The 25,548-nt window shown below is 43.7% G+C and overlaps 1 protein-coding gene across 21 annotated transcripts in view; it reads right to left on the bottom strand.

Moving 5' to 3' along the window:
- Positions 1-25,548, bottom strand: part of nrxn3a (neurexin 3a) — a 426,603-nt gene that overhangs the window by 388,720 nt on the left and 12,335 nt on the right. For all 21 annotated transcript variants that reach the window (XR_004210558.1, XR_004210560.1, XR_004210563.1 and 18 more), the window contains exons 2-5: positions 21,654-22,922; positions 14,063-14,083; positions 13,642-13,671; positions 13,112-13,123 (exon numbers count right to left, since the gene is read on the bottom strand). Coding sequence is in view for 14 of the 21 variants with exons in the window: in XM_031828538.1 (XP_031684398.1) it covers positions 13,112-13,123; positions 13,642-13,671; positions 14,063-14,083; positions 21,654-22,359 (769 nt within the window). In the remaining 7 variants the exon portion in view is untranslated. The remainder of the gene's footprint in view (positions 1-13,111; positions 13,124-13,641; positions 13,672-14,062; positions 14,084-21,653; positions 22,923-25,548) is intronic.

Raw genomic sequence — 25,548 nt, 5'->3', positions numbered from 1 at the left:
CTGCATCATACCCCATGCAAGCGACGTGGCAAGTAGCACAGTGGTCTTCAGGGCAAAAATGTCATAAAAATTCATCCACAAACACAAACATAATTGTATATACAGTGTATCTTATATGACTGCGTTCATGAAGCCCATTCAGGGTACCAGGGTATGAACACGGAAGTGTAACGGAAGGAACATGTCACTTGCACACGGTATCAGGAGGGGCTGGCTGTTATCTTTTTGAAGATACAATGCACGCTTTTATGAAAGAAAAGAATAGGCTCCAAATGTTGCTGATCAGTATTTTATTTTTATTTTATTTCACCTTTATTTAACCAGGTAGGCTAGTTGAGAACAAGTTCTCATTTGCAACTGCGACCTGGCCAAGATAAAGCATAGCAGTGTGAGCATACAACAAAGAGTTACACATGGAGTAAACAATTAACAAGTCAATAACACAGTAGAAAACAAAGGGGGGGGTCTATATACAATGTGTGCAAAAGGCATGAGGAGGTAGGCAAATAATTACAATTTTGCAGATTAACACTGGAGTGATAAAAGATCAGATGGTCATGTACAGGTAGAGATATTGGTGTGCAGAAGAGCAGAAAAGTAAATAAATAAAAACAGTATGGGGATGAGGTAGGTGAAAAGGGTGGGCTATTTACCAATAGACTATGTACAGCTGCAGCGATCGGTTAGCTGCTCAGATAGCTGATGTTTGAAGTTGGTGAGGGAGATAAAAGTCTCCAACTTCAGCGATTTTTGCAATTCGTTCCAGTCACAGGCAGCAGAGTACTGGAACGAAAGGCGGCCAAATGAGGTGTTGGCTTTAGGGATGATCAGTGAGATACACCTGCTGGAGCGCGTGCTACGGATGGGTGTTGCCATCGTGACCAGTGAGCTGAGATAAGGCGGAGCTTTACCTAGCATAGACTTGTAGATGACCTGGAGCCAGTGGGTCTGGCGACGAATATGTAGCGAGGGCCAGCCGACTAGAGCATACAAGTCGCAGTGGTGGGTGGTATAAGGTGCTTTAGTGACAAAACGGATGGCACTGTGATAGACTGCATCCAGTTTGCTGAGTAGAGTGTTGGAAGCCATTTTGTAGATGACATCGCCGAAGTCGAGGATCGGTAGGATAGTCAGTTTTACTAGGGTAAGCTTGGCGGCTTGAGTGAAGGAGGCTTTGTTGCGGAATAGAAAGCCGACTCTTGATTTGATTTTCGATTGGAGATGTTTGATATGAGTCTGGAAGGAGAGTTTGCAGTCTAGCCAGACACCTAGGTACTTATAGACGTCCACATATTCTAGGTCGGAACCATCCAGGGTGGTGATGCTAGTCGGGCATGCGGGTGCAGGCAGCGACCGGTTGAAAAGCATGCATTTGGTTTTACTAGCGTTTAAGAGCAGTTGGAGGCCACGGAAGGAGTGTTGTATGGCATTGAAGCTTGTTTGGAGGTTAGATAGCACAGTGTCCAAAGACGGGCCGAAAGTATATAGAATGGTGTCGTCTGCGTAGAGGTGGATCAGGGAATCGCCCGCAGCAAGAGCAACATCATTGATATACACAGAGAAAAGAGTCGGCCCGAGAATTGAACCCTGTGGCACCCCCATAGAGACTGCCAGAGGACCGGACAGCATGCCCTCCGATTTGACACACTGAACTCTGTCTGCAAAGTAATTGGTGAACCAGGCAAGGCAGTCATCCGAAAAACCGAGGCTACTGAGTCTGCCGATAAGAATATGGTGATTGACAGAGTCGAAAGCCTTGGCAAGGTCGATGAAGACGGCTGCACAGTACTGTCTTTTATCGATGGCGGTTATGATGTCGTTTAGTACCTTGAGTGTGGCTGAGGTGCACCCATGACCGGCTCGGAAACCAGATTGCACAGCGGAGAAGGTACGGTGGGATTCGAGATGGTCAGTGACCTGTTTGTTGACTTGGCTTTCGAAGACCTTAGATAGGCAGGGCAGGATGGATATAGGTCTGTAACAGTTTGGGTCCAGGGTGTCTCCCCCTTTGAAGAGGGGGATGACTGCGGCAGCTTTCCAATCCTTGGGGATCTCAGACGAGATGAAAGAGAGGTTGAACAGGCTGGTAATAGGGGTTGCGACAATGGTGGCAGATAGTTTCAGAAATAGAGGGTCCAGATTGTCAAGCCCAGCTGATTTGTACGGGTCCAGGTTTTGCAGCTCTTTCAGAACATCTGCTATCTGGATTTGGGTAAAGGAGAACCTGGAGAGGCTTGGGCGAGGAGCTGCGGGGGGGGCGGAGCTGTTGGCAGAGGTTGAAGTAGCCAGGCGGAAGGCATGGCCAGCCGTTGAGAAATGCTTATTGAAGTTTTCGATAATCATGGATTTATCAGTGGTGACCGTGTTACCTAGCCTCAGTGCAGTGGGCAGCTGGGAGGAGGTGCTCTTGTTCTCCATGGACTTCACAGTGTCCCAGAACTTTTTGGAGTTGGAGCTACAGGATGCAAACTTCTGCCTGAAGAAGCTGGCCTTAGCTTTCCTGACTGACTGCGTGTATTGGTTCCGGACTTCCCTGAACAGTTGCATATCACGGGGACTATTCGATGCTATTGCAGTCCGCCACAGGATGTTTTTGTGCTGGTCGAGGGCAGTCAGGTCTGGGGTGAACCAAGGGCTGTATCTGTTCTTAGTTCTGCATTTTTTGAACGGAGCATGCTTATCTAAAATGGTGAGGAAGTTACTTTTAAAGAATGACCAGGCATCCTCAACTGACGGGATGAGGTCAATGTCCTTCCAGGATACCCGGGCCAGGTCGATTAGAAAGGCCTGCTCACAGAAGTGTTTTAGGGAGCGTTTGACAGTGATGAGTGGTGGTCGTTTGACTGCGGCTCCGTAGCGGATACAGGCAATGAGGCAGTGATCGCTGAGATCCTGGTTGAAGACAGCGGAGGTGTATTTGGAGGGCCAGTTGGTCAGGATGACGTCTATGAGGGTGCCCTTGTTTACAGAGTTAGGGTTGTACCTGGTGGGTTCCTTGATGATTTGTGTGAGATTGAGGGCATCTAGCTTAGATTGTAGGACTGGCGGGGTGTTAAGCATATCCCAGTTTAGGTCACCTAACAGAACAAACTCTGAAGCTAGATGGGGGGCGATCAATTCACAAATGGTGTCCAGGGCACAGCTGGGAGCTGAGGGGGGTCGGTAGCAGGCGGCAACCGTGAGAGACTTGTTTCTGGAGAGAGTAATTTTCAAAATTAGTAGTTCGAACTGTTTGGGTATGGACCTGGAAAGTATGACATTACTTTGCAGGCTATCTCTGCAGTAAACTGCAACTCCTCCCCCTTTGGCAGTTCTATCTTGACGGAAGATGTTATAGTTGGGTATGGAAATCTCTGAATTTTTGGTGGCCTTCCTGAGCCAGGATTCAGACACAGCAAGGACATCAGGGTTAGCAGAGTGTGCTAAAGCAGTGAGTAAGACAAACTTAGGGAGGAGGCTTCTGATGTTGACATGCATGAAACCAAGGCTTTTTCGAACACAGAAGTCAACAAATGAGGGTGCCTGGGGACATGCAGGGCCTGGGTTTACCTCCACATCACCCGCGGAACAGAGAAGGAGTAGTATGAGGGTGCGGCTAAAGGCTATCGAAACTGGTCGCCTAGAGCGTTGGGGACAGAGAATAAGAGGAGCAGGTTTCTGGGCATGGTAGAATATATTCAGGGCATAATGCGCAGACAGGGGTATGGTGGGGTGCGGGTACAGCGGAGGTAAGCCCAGGCACTGGGTGATGATGAGAGAGGTTGTATCTCTGGACATGCTGGTAGTAATGGGTGAGGTCACCGCATGTGTGGGAGGTGGGACAAAGGAGTTATCAGGGGTATGAAGAGTGGAACTAGGGGCTCCATTGTGAACTAAAACAATGATAACTAACCTGAACAACAGTATACAAGGCATATTGACATTTGAGAGAGACATACAGCGAGGCATACAGTAATCACAGGTGTTGAATTGGGAAAGCTAGCTAAAACAGTAGGTGAGACAACAGCTAATCAGCTAGCACAACAACAGCAGGTAAAATGGCGTAGACTAGGCAACGGGGCCAACAGATAAAACAAACAAGCAGAATGGAGTACCGTGATTTATGGACAGTCCAGCGTGCATCAGCTATGTAGCCAAGAGATCAGTGTCCAGGGGGCAGCGGTGGATGGGGAAGGGAAGCTGGACTGGCGAGTGTTATCCAGGTTTAAAAAAAAACGAACAATGACTAAATAGTAGGCTAATATAAGGCCCAAATGTAAGGGAAACAGATTGTTTGTCATCTGTAGCCCCATAGACTCCATTGAAATCATTTGAAACAACCTCATTAACTCAATGCATGGACACTCCTATTGAATATGCATTCAACTGTATTGTGAGGAGGCCTATGCCATCTTGATTTACAGAGTTTATCAAGAGTTACCACCATTCGAATAAAATGATTACCATTATGTTGTTTTGTAGTTAGATTGGTAAAAACAACTACAAAATGCTGTATAAAATGCGGCATAGACAATCGGTATTGGCCCTAAAAAACCCATATCAATAATTCTCTAAAACACACACAAACACACATACAGCAGCATGCCAATGATCCTGCCATCGCAATCCGGGATCCGAGTTACCATGATGGTAGCCATGTGCCGCTTGAGAGGAGTATCGACTATGCATAAGAGCAAGCATTCACTCGCTCTCACACACTGAGACACACACACTGAGACACACACACTGAGACACACACACACACGCACACACACGGCAACATACACACCCACCCACGCACGCACAAACATATCAATACTTTTCAATGGAGCATGATCAGGCTTGGCAATGCCATTTCATGCAAATCTGACTATCTGGCATCTTTGAAGTCTTCCCATTGCCCTTCATAATATTTGATTGTGCACCTCTAGGCATGGAAACTATATTACCCATCATGCACTACCACTGCCCGGGCCCTGTGTGAACATAGAGATGATCAGAGAGATGTTCAAAGGGAATCAATACTTATTAGATGCTGATCTAAGGTCAGTTTTCCTCCCAATGAATAAAGTAAGGACTAGCAGAGAGTAAACTGATCCTAGATCTGTGCCTAGGACAGTGATCAAAATGATGCTCGGGGGAACCAATGCTCATTAGAGAGGCTAACTAGGCTCCAGCCATGCATGGCAGAGGTAGACAATGGCTATAGAGATGGAGCTAGCACTGCTGTCACACACACAAACACATATACACTGCTGTCTGATCGCTGACCAGTGTAATGAGGATCCATCAGAGTATTCCCTACTGCCACCTGGCCCTAGCACTGCTCCAGCACGGCTAGCACAACACACATGCGCCATCACAACAGCCCTCATGCACACACACATTTAGGTATAACATGCACACACTTTTAGGTATAAAGTCATGGTGGAAATATCTGCACATCTGCACACACAATCCACGTGTGTGGATTAGAAGCCATACAGCCCAGAGGGGTTGAGCTGTAGAGAACTTTAAAAAGGCCATCAGAGATGTAAGTGATCTAAGTAAACATCCTCTGGCCAAACTACTCATAATATACTCCTGTCTCATTAGCATACAAACGTTACCACACCATCTCCTCATACTGCTAAACAGACCAACACATGCACCTGCGCACTCACACGCACGCCCACACGCACAAAAACATACCAGAAACACACACAAGCTACCTAAAACGAAGCAACAGCTCCCAAGCCCCTACGGAATACAATTCCATTGTTTCTGAATAATGTGCCACTTCCATTTTGTATGGAGTCTGTCAAAAACACACCACCATCAACGTGACAACAGCAAAACAGCACCTGATGACAGGTGAATTGAATGAAGTGTGTGACCTAAGCAGTGGGTGGACTTCCTGATTCAATCAGTCACGTTGTGTTACTTTTTTTCTTTGTGGATGTTCTCGGAGATTCGGGCCAACATCAGATCAACTTTAAAGCGGCAATCTGCAGGTTCCAACAATACAAAAAGCGGTCACATGTCTTCAGAAAGTGTTCACACCCCTTGACTTTTTGCACATTTGGTTGTGTTTAAAGATGGGATTAAAATGGATTTAATTATCTTCACAAAATATTCTGTAATGTCAAAGTGGAAGAAAAATTCAAACATTTGCACACAGAAAAAGGAAAAATAAAAGACTAACATATCTTGATTACAGTAGTATTCACACCCCTGAGTCAATACATGTTAAAATCACCTTTGGCAGTGATTACAGCTGTGAGTCTTTCTGGATAAGTCTGTAAGAGCTTTGCATACCCGGATTGTACACTATTTGCACATTATTCATTTTAAAATTCTGTCAAGTTGGTTGTTGGTCTTATCTAGACAGCCATTTTAGATTTTTTAATTTTAGATTTTCAAGCAGATTTAAGTCAAAACTGTAACTACTGTGACTCAGGAGCATTCAATGTCGTCTTGGTAAGCACCTCCAGTGTATATTTGGCTTTGTGTTTTAGGTCACTGTCCTGCTGAAAGGTGGATTTGACAGAACCTCTAGAATTTTGCCTGTGCTCAGCTCTATTCCGTTTCTTTTAATATAAAAAACCCTCCCCTAGTCCTTGCCGATACCAATAACATGACGCAACTGCCACCATGCTTGAAAATATGTATTGTGTTGGATTTGCCCTCAAACATAACAGTTAGTTATCAGGACATACAGTTCCATAACGCTTTGTTATCAGGACATAACGTTTCTTTCTTTGCCACATCATTTATGTAATGCAACAAAATGTGGAGTGTGTCCAGGAATGTGAATACTTTCTGAAGGCACTGTAGCTATAGATACGTGGACTGACCATCCATGATATAAAAATGATACTTTTCATCATTTTTTTGAGGCTCTTGAGTGTTTGCTTACAATTACATTGTGTACAGTGGAGTAAAACAAGCTTATATTTTTGGTAATGCTGAGCGATCCCTGCTTTTTGAGGTAGGTTCGGTTTCGGTCAATTTTTTTTTTAATCTAAATTTTCAATTTCATTTTGATACCTTTTTTGTGGACATTACATGCACTGTATGCATTATGTGGGTTGAATACTGTAACGACACAGACTAAAACAATGAATACAAGTCCCATGATGGAAGTGACTGCCCATTAGGCCTACTACTAGGCCCAGAATTGATTCACATTACTTTACTTTAATAAAATATTTCAGTTGTTGTGTATATTACGTTTGTTTTATTTGATGACGTTAATTTCATTTCAAGTCATCATCTCATCTCTATAGAGCTACTGCCTATGCTGTCTGGCAAAATTACTATTTTAGTAGTTGTTCAAAGTAAATAAGGCATACATTTAGGAGTACTGACGTCCAACTATCTATCAATGACTTAAATGATGTATATTCGGTTAAAAATACCTTGCGAAGCACCTGCACTATGTAAATCGCGCATTTTTCTGGTCTCTTAGCAATCGTAAACGAAACACAGACCGGACACGTGGGGTCGCACAATGGATTATGGTCATTGTAGTTAATTATCACGTTTTCTGCGCTAAACTATGTCGAACACTGGCCTGTTGGAAACTCCCTATTACATCGCACAGTTCGGCATGATCTGATTTATCTATAGAGAAACTGCAGCGCAATCTGCGCATTGAGCTCACAGAAAAAAAAACGAACGAAATGGAATTCAAATAATTGAACCGATCTCGGTCAACTAGTTGTTTCAAAAACGAAAAATAACCGACATTTCGGTTTAATCGCTCAACTTTTTGGTTCTGATGGGACAGTTGAACTAAACTCATGAGGCATCTATAAGTTACATTCTACAAGAATCAATGGGTATATGTCAAATGTAAATATACTGTATATATCATTCATTTAAAAATCTAAACATGGATGTAGCAATTGCAGATCACCCCTCTAAGTTAGATTTCATTTTCTGTGCTTTAGGATATAACGATCAGCAAAATGGTGCAGGAAAATCAACATGAGAGAATACACCCTGGGGGATTTTTTATTGATTCAGTTCATCAATGAAGAAATCAACAAATGTATAAAGTGAGGCCAAGAGATACAGGGTGGCACGCACACACACACACACACAGACGCACACACACACACACACACACACATGTCTGCGGCCACCACCGCCCAGGGGGTGTGTTGTCTGCCTGTCGGTCGGCTGACAGAGAGACAGCTACTGAGGGATTATGGGAGCAAATGGAATTACCTACCGTCCAAACGCCAAGATAACCATTTCATTATCAGTGTCTCACACACACCAGCAGAGCGGCATCAAACAACCTCCAGAGGGACAACACACACACATACACACACACACACACGACACCAAGACAGGGGGGGGGGGGGGGGGGGGGGCAAAGGAACAGCTGAAAAACGCTCTGTGGAAAAGATTCAAATATTTGAAGAATCAAAGAGTTAGCAAAGGAGGAAGGTGGGAAAGGAACATGTAATCCCCAAAACTATGTTCTGAGTGACAAGTTAAAGCTTCCTCTCCCTGAATCAAGGAAAGAATCCCATGTAAAGTCCCTGAGAAATAAGTCCAGCTTAATATTAAAGGAGTCAATATGAGATGATTGACCTTTTCCCTTCACCCTGGGTCCAGTCTGTATGTCCAGCTCAAACATAGAGCACTCTTTGACAAATATTTCACTGGCCTATGACACTGTAATATTCACACACCTGTTTTACTAAGACCTGAGAACCCCCCTAACACACACACGCATACACACATATGCACACACACACACACACAGACAAACATGCTGACACACACATACTAACCCTTTCACATCACTAACTCTTCTGTTTTTTTTCTCCCATTTAGTGTGTGTGTGTGTGTGTGAGAGAGAGAGAGTGAGAGAGTGAGAGAGAGAGAGAGAGAGAGAGAGAGAGAGAGAGAGAGAGAGTCCCATTCTCAGTCCCAGCGCTGATCAGCATTTGATTATCAATGTCTCCTCAAGGTTAGCAAGAGTAGACACCTCCTTAATGCAATCAAACCTGATTAGATAATTAGCATACTATTTGCATAATTTTTCTGCAATTCATTATCCAGCTAGTGAGTTCATCTATGTCCCCTGAGATGATCCATCTCTCTCCTCCCCTCACCCCACAAACTACACACACACAAGACAAATTGGAGCCATGGAAAGAGAGGAGCGTAAATGGCTGTCCCTGCAATTCTCTGTGTCCCCTCTAAACCCGCTTATGTTTTCGTGGCTGTTTGTCGGCATATGCCCGCTGCCAACATGAGGCATGGCAACCGAGCTAAGCCTCAGTGTGTGTGTGTGTGTGTGTGTGTGTGTGTGTGTGTGTGTGTGTGTGTGTGTGTGTGTGTGTGTGTGTGTGTGTGTGTGTGTGTGTGTGTGTGTGTGTGTGTGTGTGTGTGTGTGTGAAAGAGAAGTTCAGGGGTGTACCATTTGAAATCCTAACTGTTCTGGGGTCTCTCTACTACCCTCACTCTGTGTGTGTCTCTGTCTCTCACTCTCTCTCCAGCTGGTGTCTGCAATCTCTCACCCTCTCATGGCTGCATTACAGAATCAGTCAGTCAACCATAGAAAAGACAACTGTCTACCATTACTCAATGACATCACTGATATCCTTGAGTTACCACCGTTTTCACAGTGCAGAAATACAGCCTTTACAATCACCTTAATAACTGTTACACAGATGTCAATGACAGAGAATGAAACCGTAAATTATACATTGATTTGGTTAAGTAAGCGATAGCAAATGAGAACCTTTGCTACATCATGAATTAAAAGGCTAATTAAGGGGTGTCTAAGGCAAGGCACCATCATTTGGAAACCAATGAGCTATAATATCACCAGCCAGGTCACCCATGATACAAGTCACTATTCAACGTCCATCCATGTCTGAGGACATCGGGAGATGACGTGGAAACTGGCCACTAGGGGAAATAGAGAGCGCTGTTTCCTTCAAGTAGGTTTTGGTTTTACTGAAGGTTTTTTGGACAGGGATGGCGGATGGGTGTAAGCAACTGCCTCCGATTCCAAAGGATGCGAGTTTGAATCCAGTGATAGAAAGTTTGATCCCAAACCTTAACCCTTACCTTTACCATTCAGAGTTATTGCCTAACCTTAGAAAATAGGAGTTAACTTTGAAATCTGACTTTTGAAACAACTTCTAAATTTGACGTTTGAGAAACATGGATGAACGTCTAATTTTGACATGAGACCGTGAGAGCTGGTAGAATATCACATGCACTCACTGGACCCCTTTTCTAAAAAAACTAAAAAACATTAACATGGGCCACAACCTCTGCTATTTGAGGCTTTACAGGATAAATATGATATTTTTGCTTTGTTGATAAGTGTATAAGCTTCATATGATATCAGAAAGAGTTGGAGAGGTCTGGGCCAAAACAACAAAACTTCTGCTTTGGCCAAACACCATAAGTGCTAGCACAGTCTTTATCATACTATAAACTAAGGTATTGCTTTTATCTATTATTCATTGCAACATTGAGCGCCATTCCTTTTTGCATTGTTGGCCTAAGTGGCAAATCGAACCCACGACCCTGTCAATGCTAATGCCATGCTCTTAATAACTGAGGCACACAGGAAAAGTCCCACAGTGTGTAACGGTACTTAGCATGCCATCGAGAGGAGGGTAGAAGTGTAACCTCTACGTGAAACCAGCTGAATGTAAGCACTACCTGCCCTCAGCAGTGTTAGAACAGCTAACCCACAGTGACTTCTAGAGAATTACCACCATGAATCCCACCACATCAAAGCCTGCTGGTGTTGGGAAACACTGTCAGGAGAGGGGAGAGGGAGAGAGAGCTGGAAAGTAGGAGAGAGGAGGGAAAGAGACCGAAAGGAGAATAAAGAAACAATGAGATAGAGAGAGCAAGGCAATATGCGTGACTCCACACGACGGCTACACACTCTTCTATTATCCCCCCCCCCCCCTCTCCATCTTCCTCTGTGAGTCCCTCTGTCTTCTTGTCTACGCAGCTGCGACTGGATGCAAATAAAGCCGTAATGGAGGTCCTGTCTGCTTAACAGGAGCCGACAGGGGGGCTGATGGGAAATAATGTCTGCCGTCTCCCGGAGGGATTAAACACAGGAAGCAGGAAGTGAGACAGACAGGAGGAGCAGGGAAGGAGAGAGGGAACAAGTTCAGCACTAGAGGAGGATATTGATACAACACAGGGGTTTACAGTATAGCACTCTGGGTTACATTTTGGGCTAGGAATGGGGAAAGAAGAGGATTGCTCTGTATTTCATTTTAGGTAAGGTAGGAACACACACACACAATATCCCTGTAGTTCGGCCAATCCTTGTCCTACACCTAGAGGGCCTCTGTGTGTGCAGGCTTTGGTTCTGACCCAGCCCTAACACACCTGGCCTACTACCAAACTGACTTTACAGTCTGGTTTTCCTTACTAAAGACTGTGACTTTGCCTTTTAACTGATACTGTGACAGCTGGGCATTTCTCTGCTTTCATGCTAATTGTATCCCTTCTTAATGTCCAGGGAGCTCTGGGTTATTACAGTAAAGTCGGTCAGAGCGGAGGAGGCAGCTAATGCTTCACGTTTCTCTACATCATCAGTCTCTCACTGTAAAGCAGTCATTGTGATAAGCAGAGTCAGCATTAGCGGTGGTTTGAAAACTTCAAAACCTTTTTTCAGGCTACACACATCTTACTGGTGTGCGCTCATATCATTTTTCCAAAAGGCCCATGGGTCAGAGTCAGCCAGCATGTGCCCCAATGGGCTTCTCTTTGTGTGTGTGTCTGTCAACACAGTACAAACCAGTGACAAACTTAAAAACGACCACATCTATCAAAGTCTCGCTCTCTCTCTCCTCATTCATCTTTCCCCCACTCCATCTCACACTCTCTCCCCCTCACCTACAGTATTTCTCTCTCTCTCCTCATTCATCTTTCCCCCACTCCATCTCACACTCTCTCCCCCTCACCTACAGTATTTCTCTCTCTCTCCTCATTCATCTTTCCCCCACTCCATCTCACACTCTCCCCCTCACCTACAGTATTTCTCTCTCTCTCCTCATTCATCTTTCCCCCACTCCATCTCACGCTCTCTCCCCCTCACCTACAGTATTTTTCTCTCTCTCCTCATTCGTCTTTCCCCCACTCCATCTCACACTCTCTCCCCCTCACCTACAGTATTTCTCTCTCTCTCCTCATTCATCTTTCCCCCACTCCATCTCACACTCTCTCCCCCTCACCTACAGTATTTCTCTCTCTCTCCTCATTCATCTTTCCCCCACTCCATCTCACACTCTCTCCCCCTCACCTACAGTATTTCTCTCTCTCTCCTCATTCATCTTTCCCCCACTCCATCTCACGCTCTCTCCCCCTCACCTACAGTGTTTCTCTCTCCGCTCCCTTTCCTCTCTATCTCACAAAAGGAGTGCATTTGAAAGATATTGCAGCGTCACGTCATATCTTGTAATTGCATCATTCACCCAAGGACATGTCATCACGGAGACAGTTCAAATGTCAGTCCGACATTACACTGTACTTTAGATATGAAAAGCAGATTATCATGTCCTAATCCATGGACTCCACCGCAGACAATGGAGGGAGAGAGTGGAAAACATCACTCCTGAACATCCTTGCAAATCTCTCCCAGCCTATAGTCATCAAACTGAGAGACTTTCTCCCCAATCTCATTCCGTCGATAATCCAGTACTCTAAACATCTATAGCAGATCATTCCTGAATTCCATCTCCTCTTAGTACACTTACAATATATTCCTAACGACAGCGCCACACACTCCCTCCCTCACTCAGACTCAGTGAGCACTCTGTTTTCCTGCTTCAATTAAGGATAATTTAATTAATTTGCCTAATCCAAGCACCCTTGGTGAGCTGCCATTAGGCAGGAAACGCTAAACAGAGAGAGGTAAACACAATACAGCAACACACAGAGACACACGTCACACCAGGGGAGTGTCTTATGTTTCACTCCAGCCCGCTGTTATCACACACATCAAGGAATTAGACAGTAGCATAAATACCCTTGTCTTTGCACACAGAGGAACACATTTGAAAGAGCACACGGTATTTGACATGACACTCACTCAATCGAGCCCAGGGTTTCTTAAAGCGAGGGTAAGAGAAAGACTGATCTGTACCTTTGCTTTTAGCTAGGGAGAGGCGAGGAGGAGAGAGGGCGTAGAAGACAGAAGGTGGTGTGTCCACAGCGGAAGAGGAGGAGAGAAAAACCAACAGTGAATAAGTTTGACACGGGAGAGTGCTTGATGAGTGGAGAACACAAATTAATATGTGTATATTAATATCTGTGTGTCATTCATATCAATACACAGTAGCACATTGGCACTGTAGTATTGTCAGACTACACGACACTTCAAACTCAGTCCTTCACACACCAAACACACACACACACACACCAGGCAGTACCGTAAGCCTATGTTAGTCAGTGCATGCAAAAACACACATTTCTTAGATTGCAAAAATACTTAATCTACTGTTTTTTTAATGTACTACTGTAACACTGTTATTAACACCACATGTAGAGGAAAAAGTGCATTTGTCATCGGAAGAGAAAATCTTCAAAACATCACAATAAACATGCACACAGCACACAACCACACAGCACACAACCACACGGAAATGATGGCGATTAGAAAAAAGAGAGGCATACCTTGCTCCGCCATCATCATATGTGAAAATCCTTGAGGGAAGGAACGAATGACAGAAAGAAGGGGGAAAAAAAGAGATAGAGAGAGAAAGAGAGAGCACTTCAGAACAAATATTCCAATACTTTGTCGGTACAGTATTGCGATGTCCCATATTTTCCCGTGAAAGAAAGCATGGCATCAGACTCACAGACAAACAAGCTTCCCACAGCTAAGGGAAAGCTTCCGTAGTAGGACTAGAGTAGTTGAACTAAAGAAGTAGCAGGGCTGACATCTTTGTAGGAACATTTTGGTTATGAAGACATGACTGACCCCAAAAAACGTAAATACAGTTTCCATCCCAAAATCATGGATAACAAGTGTCCAATGAGCCTAAATTATTTTGCGTTATTTCTAAGACGAGATGGTTTTCCTCAGAACACTTACCCGGAATATTATTGTTGACCTCTGGATTCACCGTGGCAGAAAATTAGAAGCAAAATAACAAAAAGGAAAAGAGAGAGGGAACGAGTTCCACAATTAGAAACACTCTTTTTGCATTTGCATGGAACCTATCATGCAAACCTAACACACCTGACACCATACACAGACACTACACTGTGCATGTACATTGCCTTCGGAAAGTATTCAGACCCCTTGACTTTTTCCACACTTCGTTACGTTACAGCCTTATTCTAAACAGGTGCATCCTGTTTCCATTGATCATCCTTGAGATGTTTCTACAACTTGATTGGAGTCCACCTGTGGTAAATTCAATTGATTGGACATGATTTGGAAAGGAACACACCTGTCTATATAAGGTCTCATAGTTGGCAGTGCATGTCAGAGCAAAAACCTAGCCATGAGGTCAAAGGAATTGTATGTCGAGCTCCGAGACACGATTGGGGGAAAGGTACAAAAAACATTTCTGCAGCATTAAAGTTTCCCAAGAACACAATGGCCAACACGATTCTTCAATGGAAGAAGTTTGGAACCACAAAGACTCTTCCTTGAGCTGGCCGCCCGGCCAAACTGAGCAATCGGGGGAGAAGGGCCTTGGTCAGAGAGGTGACCAAGAACCCAATGGTCAGTCTGACAGAGCTCCAGAGTTCCTCTGTGGAAATGGGAGTGCCTTCAAGAAGGACAACCATCTCTGCAGCACTCCACCAATTAGGCCTTTATGCTAGAGTGGCCAGACGGAAAGCACTCCTCAATAAAAGGCACATGACAGGAGTTTGCCAAAAGGCACCTAAAGGACTCTCAGACCATAAGAAACTAGATTCTCTGGTCTGTTGAAACCAAGATTGAACTCTTTGGTCTGAATGCCAAGCGTCACTTCTAGAGGAAACCTGGCACCATCCTTACGGTGAAGAATGGTAGTGGCAGCATCATGCTGTGGGGATGTTTTTCAGTGGCAGGGACTGGGAGACTAGTCAGGATCGAGGCAAATATGAACGGAGCAACGTACAGAGGGATCCTTTACAAAAACCTGCTCCAGAGCACTCAGGAACCTCAGACTGGGGCGAATGTTCACCTGCCAACAGGACAATGACCCTAAGCACACAGCTAAGACAATGCAGGAGTTTCAATGAGTGGCCCAGCCAGAGCCCGGACTTGAACGCGATCGAACATCTGTGGAGAGACCTTAAAATAGCTGTGGAGCAACGCTCCCCATCCAACCTGACAGAGCTTGAGAGGATCTGCAGAGATGAATGGGAGCAAATCCCCAAATACAGATGTACCTAAGCTTGTAACATCATACCCAAGAAGACGTGAGGCTGTTGTAGCTGCCAAAGGTAGCTGCCATTTTTTAGCTATTAGCAACATGTTCTATGATCCTGTTTTTGCTTTGTCATTATGGGTGCAGAGTGATGAAGCAAAAAACTATTTTATTCCTTTTAGAATAAGGCTGTAACATAACAAAATGTAGACAAGGTCAAGGGGTCTGAATACTTTCCGTAGGCACTGTATATAGTGAGAGTATAGCACAGTCAAATATATTACATTGAAGTGAATATATTGTTGTAAGAGAACATCATTGTCATCATCTCATCTGAACACCACTTGATCCCCAAAAACACATTCTGAAAAACATTGAGGAAGCATGATATCTTCATTCAGCTTCAGTCACACAAACAGGTAAACACACACACACACACACACACACACACACACACACAAAGACACATACACAAACTCAGCTGGGACATAAATCCAAGCTGGTAGAAGCCCCAGTTCCCTGTAAGCAGGTTGTGAATTTATGATGTAAGCGATTAGAGCAGTAGTAGAGGGGAGGCTGTGTCCATACTCTTTGTCCCAGCCCTTTGGTTCTCTCTCTCACTGCAAACACAAATACACCAAACAGAGGGTTTCCTATTAGAAGACCTCTTCCTGAGGAAGGCTTAACGTTCAGAGAGTTGTTGTTTTTTTAAACACATCTGTGCATGTCATGACAAACCTTTGACTTAAGCCAGGCATACGTACGCTACGCGATGTTGGCCTCGATTTAGCTGTCCCAGACAGGTTTTTGAGATCAAAAAACAAAACAAACAGAATCCCCAAGTCGTTGCCTACTCGAGGCGCGCGGCCGTCACCGATGCTCGTTTAATATGAGCGGGTCAGAGATGCAATCTGAGGGCTACAAATCCTGTCTTGGAGCCATCCCAGACGTCCGGATATTTTCAAGCATGTTTGATTTTATTGACACACAATCTGCAATGCTTTGGTAGTGTGAGATGTGTGATGACAAGGTTGGAGAACGGTGATCAGCAATAGCCAATGAGAGCTCACCAGAGAAGCCAATGAGATGGTGACCCATCACCCAGAATGTGTGTAGGCTCTTGAGCAAGTGTCAAATCGACCTCTGAAGTTGACAAGAATGTTGTTCCATTCAAAATGTATTGGCTGCTCTGCATGGCAAGTGTGAATGTCTGACTGAAGAGTGTGAATATCTGACTGTGGCTGTTTTGAGCCGCAGACAGCTCGTTCTAACTACGTTAGCAATCTAACCGCATCATGTTGCGAGACAGCGTCATATTGAGAATCCTCACGACGAACTGAAGAATATTGTAGTGTGTGGCATCACGGCCTGGGCATAACAAAAAATGACGGGAAAGACGTTTGTTTAATGATTCCAAAAGCCATCCAAATGTAGCACGCGTCGGTCAGAAAATCGCTTCAAATTTTAGCAAAATCGCTGTTTTTGCTCATATTGCATTATACAGACCCTTCGGAAAATACCTCTAATCTTTTGTGACAACTGGTGCGTCCTCACATTCAGTGTCGAACTGCATGTAACTGCGTTGATAGTCATAGATTTACAAGTTATTTTGCATGCAGAACAACCCCAGGCAATAATCTGTAGCCTAGTCAAACTGGCATTGTGTTCAGCTTCGCATGGTAACCAACTCGAGGTAGGCGGCCTGTTCCTGATCTTCCACAACAAATACTACAGTGGCTTGCATGATCTTACGCTTTATTAGTTAAGTGACATCCTATGTAAATTACTAGGTTATTGTTATCTATACGCTGCTGAACACAGTGTTTACTGGAATAAAAGTAAGCTACAGGAGACAACTTTCATCTGGCTATACCTGCTGAACGGGGCTTACAATATACATATTTTATATGTTCAGTTTCACCATCAGCAATTGTTTTGATAGTTTTGCTTTAAACAATCAGTGTGTGAAGACAGACGCTGGGAGACGAGAAGCAAGTATAGGGAGTGAGTATTTAATAAATAACCGGCATGAAACAAAACAAGGACAGCGTCTGGACAGGGGAAACAAAACAGCATTAATGCTGACATGGGGATGAAACTGAGGAATAGACAGATATAGGGGAGGCAATCAATAACTGATGGAGTCCAGGTGAGTCCAAAAAAAACCTGTCTACATTGCCCCTCCCCCCTAATCTGATAGTGGTAGTGGGGCAGTAGATGCCTAGTCTCCCTTATGGCTTAGCTCAGGTGCCTACATAGTACATACACCATAGATGTCCCTAATTTACACACACACACACACAGAAGTCAGCTCAGACAGATCCAGCTCAGAGAGGCCCAGCTCATGAGCTCCATCAGAAGCAGATTTGAATTTAGAATTGAAAATCAGTGTTTAAGCAACAAAAATGAGTGCATCGAATCGTATCAAACTAAAACGCACCGAATCAATTCAAACTAAAACGCACATGGCCCTTGTTTTAAATGATTTTGACTGTTTGTCATATTGTTTTTTAAAATCCCTACTCATGGGCCCAGAGAACCCTCACCCAGGTAGGGTTTAAAAGCTTGGGCATCGGGTTGGGCATGGGTTGGTACCCTGGCACTAAATTCAGACTCAAGCCAGGACCAATAAAACAGAACTGGGGTATGAGCAGAGACAACAGCAGCAGGAACATGGTTTCACCTTAGCATGTCGAGGGCAAAATAGAAACCAAGGGACTGTTCGTGTACTTTTGCCATCGCTGACCTATCTTTTTCCATTGTTTCCTAATTGAAACCTTAAAAAATATAATACTTACAAAACTATTAAGATTAAATGGAAGCCATGGTTCTTTCACACCAATGTGCCCAAGTGTAAGTCTCCTGATTAGCCCGACCACAGGCAGTGATTAGGGAAGGAAATGAACACCAGTCTAATTGAGTTGGTCGCCATTAAAGGCTTTCAGTGGGCAGCAATCAGAGATCTATTAAACATTAATCTAAACGATTTCACTAGCCAGTTATTAGATATGTATTAGAGATGTAAAAGTTAAACTCAAGCGATTTTACCGGACAGTTATTAGATATGTATTAGGTATTAATTTAGTCACCGAGCAAATTCCATCTGCCTGAACATAAGACAAGCTGTTCAAACGGTGTGTGTGTGTGTGTGTGTGTGTGTGTGTGTGTGTGTGTGTGTGTGTGTGTGTGTGTGTGTGTGCGTGCGTGCATTTGTATTTGTGCGTGTGTGCATGTTCAATGTAATCTCCTTTAAATCTCCTCTTCAGATGGGGTCCTCTAGTATTGTCTCGTATCAATAGAGTGTTGAAGCCCACAATGTGACCTCCTGGCAGTGGCATTTAAATGGCTCAGTCCCAGGAGAGGACACGGGGGAATTGAGGAATTAGCCAGATTAGTAAGAAGAAGGGTATGTGGATGGTGTGATAATGTGGTCTGTGTGTGTGTGTGTCTCCCTCTTCATTTAGCTTTTCTTCATTTAAAAAAAATCTGACCTACTTTTACGCTGACAGATTATTTACACGGTATTGCTTTGTTTTTTTCCACCAGTGAACACGCACACACTGTATATGCATATACACACACACACACACACACACACACACACACACACACACACACACACACACACATTTGTCTAGTGAACAGGTCTAGTGTATACTACGAAAATAGCTGTTTACTTTTCATTATTTATTGAACTATAACCTGGCAGTTGCTTTAACATACGCCTCTACCTTTAAACAAATGCCTTGTGGGAAACCAAACATCTGAAAACAGATTGATGTTCTCACTACTGCAGCTCAGCAGGGCTTTAACAAACGTGTATCTATTTACTTATCACTCTTCAAATTAAGTAAATAGCCTCATCATTTCCCTCAACTGGAAAAGTCAATACCTGAGGTGAAGGGCTATTTTTTATACAGTAGGATTCTTAAACGGAAGAGATAGAGCTATACTTTACTCTTTAGGCCTACAGTAAAAAACTGTCTGAGAGCCATCCTTCATACAGTATAGTATTTATTATTTCAGAAAGATACAAAACTCTGCCACTATCTGATTATTGCCTGAATTCAGTTCAAATTAGGAACAAACTAAGCAGTAAACAGCTGGCAAATACACACAAACACACCATCCCACACAACACCATCCAAATTAGATGACAGATTGAGTGTTGGTGTTGCCAAACTCTTATTATTATTATTATTACTAGGATGATAATCCCAGATTACTGTACTAGTGTAGGCTAGGTGCTTCAGCAAACCATGTTACAAGCAGACAGAATACAGTACGGCCGTTGCAGAGCGGAACATACGCTGCGGCCAAGCAATGGTCATTTGAGCCATCTGCCCCGCCTGGGGAAGTGTCAGGTGTCTGTTGCCGTGCCTACGGCAGTCACCAGACTGTGTGTACAGTACATCACACACAGCAGGTCTGTCCACACGTTAGCTCCTTTTTTTTTTTTTGAGGAAAAAGGCCTACAGTGTACAAAACTTTGGTTTTAGCGACAAGTTTTACTAGCTTACCAGTCGTTTATTACAACCATATAACATGTACTTATTTTATTGTGAAAGCAGTGCATCTATGTAGGCCTACCGCAAAGCTGTTAAGTGTAAGAAAGTGGGTGAGTGTGTGCGTAGACTGTATTTATGTTTTGTCTGAGTGTAGATTCCGTATTTTGACGATCCAGCGGCTGTAGATTTTAAGCGGCAGTACATTGGCGTGCCGTCCACACAAATACAGCTCGACCCCAGTAAACAGCGTTATTTATTTTAGGATTGTCTGAACTCCTTGTTCACGGCCCAACACATTACAGGGCTGGTCGACACACACAATCACAGGTCCAACCCCTGACTCAGCCCCCTATCAGAGTGCGTCTATAGCGTCTCTAGCTAGCGATAGCTCTATGGGCCTTTCTGATAGAGACGCAAAACTCAGACATGCTTCTGGGGTTTTTAACATTGTCGATTACATATAGGTCAGCCATTTTCTTTTCTTGCTCCCTTTGGTGAGGATGTGTTCACAGTGAGAGAGAACCAGTCGCCAGGGCTTGACACACACACGCTGTCACACACACGTTGTCACGCACGCTGTCATGCTTCCTCACCCAGTCGACTGAATAGCTTCAATTCAACCGAAGCAGCTTAACGCTCATCCAAGACAAGACAGAGGAAAAAGAGGCCACTCCCTTTTAAAAACATGTCCTGACATAAAAACAACGTAATCTTTACATTCCAGATTCACTGCCGTTTTCTCTGTTGGTTAATGTTTGGGCTTGATGCCAAAGCAGATGCAAATTGCCTTTATGCTCTGTAAACCTAACCTACTAAAGTGGCAGGCGAAGAAACAAGAGAATACTAGAAACAGTAGTATCCTTCTATACTTTAGATTTTCTCACAGGAATGTAAAGGAAAGGGAAAAAGCTGGAGTTGTTCGTTGTTTTCTGATTACACCCCCCCCCCCCCCCAAAAAAAAAAATCCCTGAAGAGTTCCTATAGCTGCAATATCAGGATTGTTGTAAGAGGACAGATTCAATTCCAATTTAGTTTAAAACAGATCAAAATGTATATTTTATTTCAGCAGAAAGAAACAGCAAGTGAACTGACATTACCTCAGTATATTATAAGTGCATGACCACATTGCATACAGTATCTAACAATTGAAAGACAGAAAACCCTCTACCCAAAACCCTCTGCAATAAAGCAGATAACATTCACTCTCCCTTTACAAATAAAAAAGGCCTTTCTTACGCTCCTTCTAAGAAATCGTAAGAATAAAAAAACCTAACCAAAAGGTTTTTTTTTAAATAAAAAATCAATTTGGGGTCTAACCAATACCAGCTGTGGAGGGAGAAGAGAGAGATGGAGGTTGTGATTGAATCAAAGCAGTTCCAGAATGCTCTGCAACACAAAAGGATGTGATTTTAACACCTGTCATCGCATGATTGGTAAAGAAAAGGGCTCAGGAGGCCCCCGTTCTCTCTATAGGCGTCCTTATCAGTCCCTGCAGGGAGGTCCCATTAACCTGCACCTTGGTGGCTAACCGTGTCGCTAACCACGCTTAGATTAGCACACACACAGGGACAACATACACTGAGTCTGAGAGAGACGATTTAGTAAACAACAAAGCAAAAATGCTTCAAATGAGGTCAGTGAAGCCTCTGGAATAACATGAAAATGATCTATGGATTAGGACTGATGAAGGAAAGACAAAAAGGTGAAATTAAATGGATAAAATCTGTGTGGCTAAAAGTGAACATAAGGCTATGCACAAACGTAGACATTCAGGAACAGTAAAGGAAATACAAAATGTATAAGATCTTACCTTCATTGCAGAAGCGGCCCTTGTATTCTGTTTTGGAGCAGTCGCACATGGGTTCCCCATCCACCACGGTGCAGCTCCCACTGTTCTCGCACGGGTTCTCGGTACAGCGCCCCTCCGACTCCAGACGAACCCTCAAGCTGCTGAGGAGAACCGGTTCTGTGTTCCCGTACTTCAGATCTGAGATTGTTCCTCTGAAGGGTGGGGCATCACGTGCCGTGGGCAGCGTGAGCGCTGACGTACGGATGTCCAGCGGCACGCCACCCAGGAACAGATCGCTAACAATTTTCATGTGCTGGCGGCTACCTCCGGTGGGCCGCACCTCGTCTGCCTTGACCTGGCCGTCCAGCCCCAGCACCGTCCGCAGGCCGTAGCGGCTCAGTGTGGCAAAGTGCCAGCTGCTGTCGTTGACCCGCTTGTCGGACACCACGGCGGTCTCGGCGCAGTCAATGCTGAAGCGCAGCTGCAACTTGCCCTCCACGACCATCAGCTGCAGGAAGTCGCAGTAGCCACTGTCGTCGAAGTAGAGCAGCAGTGCCGTGGACACGTCTGTCTTGAACTGGAAGCTGAGGTCGCTACGCGTGCTGGCGTCCCAGCGGAGGTAGCGGGCCCACTGGCCGGGGGCCCCTGTGAACTCCAGGCTCAGACACACACCTAGGAAGGCCGAGAGCAGCAGCTGCAGCCTCGCAGACAAGCCCAGCACATCCATGGTCAACAAGGAGGAGGAAGAGGACGAATGAGTTTATATTCCTGAAAGCTTAGATGGCATTGGATTTGATTTAAAAGTCTTACAGTAAGTATCCAATTCTAGAGGGAGTATCCACAGTTGTATCCAAAAGTGTACTCAGATATGTTTGACACTGCTGAGAGATTTAATACAAAATCAGCAGGCAGTTGGGTGGTAGTTGGGATAACAGTCGTAGGTAGGCTAAGTAACAGTCGTAGGCCATGCACATGAGTAAACTATCCAATCGCTGACAAGCTATGGACAGTAGGTAGAATTGCAGATGCCTTTCCTCCTAGTTAAAGAAAGGAGGAGGGAGAGAGAGGAAAAGGGGAGAAGAGTCTAAACTAGTTTCTCCTTCTGTTGGGAAGGAAAGTTTGACCTTTGTAATCCTTTAAAGTCCAAAGAGATTGCTATGGGTAATCATGGCGTAAGGTCCGATTGGACTTGCTCTTCTGGTTGTCAGGGTGATCGGGACGTCCTTCTTCATGTTGCCTGCTGGAATTTGTAGTTCACAGGGAAGCCTCTGGATCTCCTCAGTTCCATCACTGTCAGAAACAGGAAGCATAGGATTTACACACAGCACACACAACATTGATATTCAGACCATTTGAAAAAAAACGGTGGTTTTCAGACACAGATTGATATTTTACAACAGGCCTTTTTTCCCCTCACTACTATTTCAGCAAGAGGACCCATCTTTATTGATTTCACATTTGTCCAAACTGCTAGTGATGGTCATTCCGAGTCTTTTTGGTGAGCAGGATCATGTAGCTATGTTCATGTATAAAAAGCTGTTTATTTGACTCACAAACGGTTCTTCATTCAAAATGTTTGAGAATCGACCAAAAAAAACATGAAAAAAATTGCAAATCTCTAATGTAAAGCCTCTAATGTAAAGCCTAGTGAAGCCTAGCTTTTTGAGTTCGGTTCGGTTTTGGTTTGATTATAAACAAGTATCACTGTTTTTTAGACATTAAATGCACTATGCATTACAGATGTCGAATTTTAACTTAAACACTTTTTTGTAGCAGATAATTTTCCTGATGCATCAGGAAATTCAAATGAGCCTCGGGAATGGCTAAGATTAGCAGTTAATTTTCTCTTCATGTGGGGGGCAATCGAGTCATTGGGATTAGGGCTGCTATCTTCAAATAATATTCTCTCTCGCACGCTCTATCTCAAACGATATAGGCCTAGGTCCCATTACTGCAACATTCAAATGTACAGAAATATCTGAAATGCAGCCATACACATCAACAACCGTCATTTTATATAGCTTAATAACACAAGATAGATACTGGTCTCCACTAATCTACGACATACAAAGGTTGAGTGTATCGTAAGGTTTACGAATTAACTGTCAAAATTGAGTTCAATCATGGCCCGGGGTGGGCTAGCGGTTAGGGTTGCTTCCTTCAGTGTGCACATAGGCCTATGGTGTGATGATTTCGCCCCAAGCCCTTTTGGCACAAATAACACAGTCTCCCAAATGAATTGATGTAGTTACACATTTCAAATATGGACAGTCCAGGATTATTTAAACTCTTGATCCTGATAAGCTTAGAGGCTGCATGGCTTCACCCAGATGGGTGCTACAAGTTTGTTTCAGAGGAAGTTTACCAAGGAGTCTACAACAGAGGAGGGCAAGAGGTGACGTGACCTCGGACTTGTTTCCCTCCCGGATCTGGCCATCATTTACCCCCTGCTCAACCCTTCAGCCGGGCTCAGTCGGACGAGATGTGGACTGCACAGGTCAGGAAGGTACGCATGGAGAGCGGATCGGACACAACGGCGTGACCTGTTGGACTTGCACCTGCCTCTGTGTATGACCATGGGAGGTTTTCCAGAACTGTCAATACGCTAACAAATGTTTGGTTTTGTTGTTTTAAGGGCGTCTTTGAGATTATTACTATATTGAAAAGTGCTATAAAAATGTAATCTATTCATATTATTATTATATAACATTAATAATAAATGACCATACCAGACAGTTTTGGATAACATAAATAGTGAACAAATTAAATATTAACACAGCAACATGAGTTTCCATTCATACAGTGTCAGGTAAATTGCCACAGTAGATTTGCAATGGTAAATGAGGGAATTATTTATTTATATTGTACAGAATGCGTGTTAAATAGATAAATCGCCCTTAGTCTGTTCAAAAGGACTATGTTGTTCCGATGACAATGCCAACCAGAGGGCGAACATATTGGGCGGCAGGTAGCCTAGTGGTTAGAGCGATGGACTAGTAACCGACAGGTTGCAAGATCAAATCCCTGAGCTGACAAGGTAAAAATCTGTCGTTCTGCCCCTGAACAAGGCAGCTAACCCACTGTTAATAAGCCATCATTGAAAATAAGAATATGTTCTTAACTGACTTGACAAGTTAAATAAATATTGAATGACTTTGGTTGCATGCAGGACTGAGGCAGAGGTGAAGTGATTGGACTCACTCTTGTCAAAATAAGCTCAATGGGCTTAATATGCGGCAACCTTCCTGCCTGTGGGTCGACTCCCATTGTTAGGGCGGAGACATGAGCATCTTGTCATTATATACAGATCTCTGACTAAGGAAGCACAACATAATCTTTTAGGGAGCAGTATAGGTGACCAGTAATGGTTCCAATGGAGATCAGCTATGCAGGTGAATTCAGCGCATATTAATGGTTTAACGAGACAACAATTGGCGGTAATCTAATGCCATCATTGCAATAGGCCCCTTGTTATTTGATTATATTCCAAAATTATTAACCAATATTATTAACCTATCAATAATCACATAATAATAGGTGTGAAAACCAATAATCTACTGTTTGTGTTGCCCTGGCTAAATTGATGAGTTGATTTGATAAACAATCAACTTTCCTCCAGAGTCGATGATCGCCAACGTTTTATAGTTAGGCTATGTATAATTTGCAGAGGTGGGTAGAGTACTGAAAACCTGTATTTAAGTTAAAGTACTGTTACTTAGATTGTAATTTACTCAAGTTAAATTAGCCTTAGGTACATAAGTAAGAGTAGCAAAGTATCCAGTAAGAAAACTACTTCAGTACTAGTTACACATTTAGTTTGGTTATTTTTTTTACAACTTATAGCAAACTGTGACAGCAAACAAAAAGGAGAACAACTTAGTGTAATTGATTTGACGTGAATTTAATATTAAAGCCT

Source organism: Oncorhynchus kisutch, linkage group LG7 (assembly GCF_002021735.2).
Source record: "Oncorhynchus kisutch isolate 150728-3 linkage group LG7, Okis_V2, whole genome shotgun sequence".
NCBI classification, from domain to species: domain Eukaryota; kingdom Metazoa; phylum Chordata; class Actinopteri; order Salmoniformes; family Salmonidae; genus Oncorhynchus; species Oncorhynchus kisutch.
This window is presented reverse-complemented; position numbering and strand designations above follow the sequence as displayed.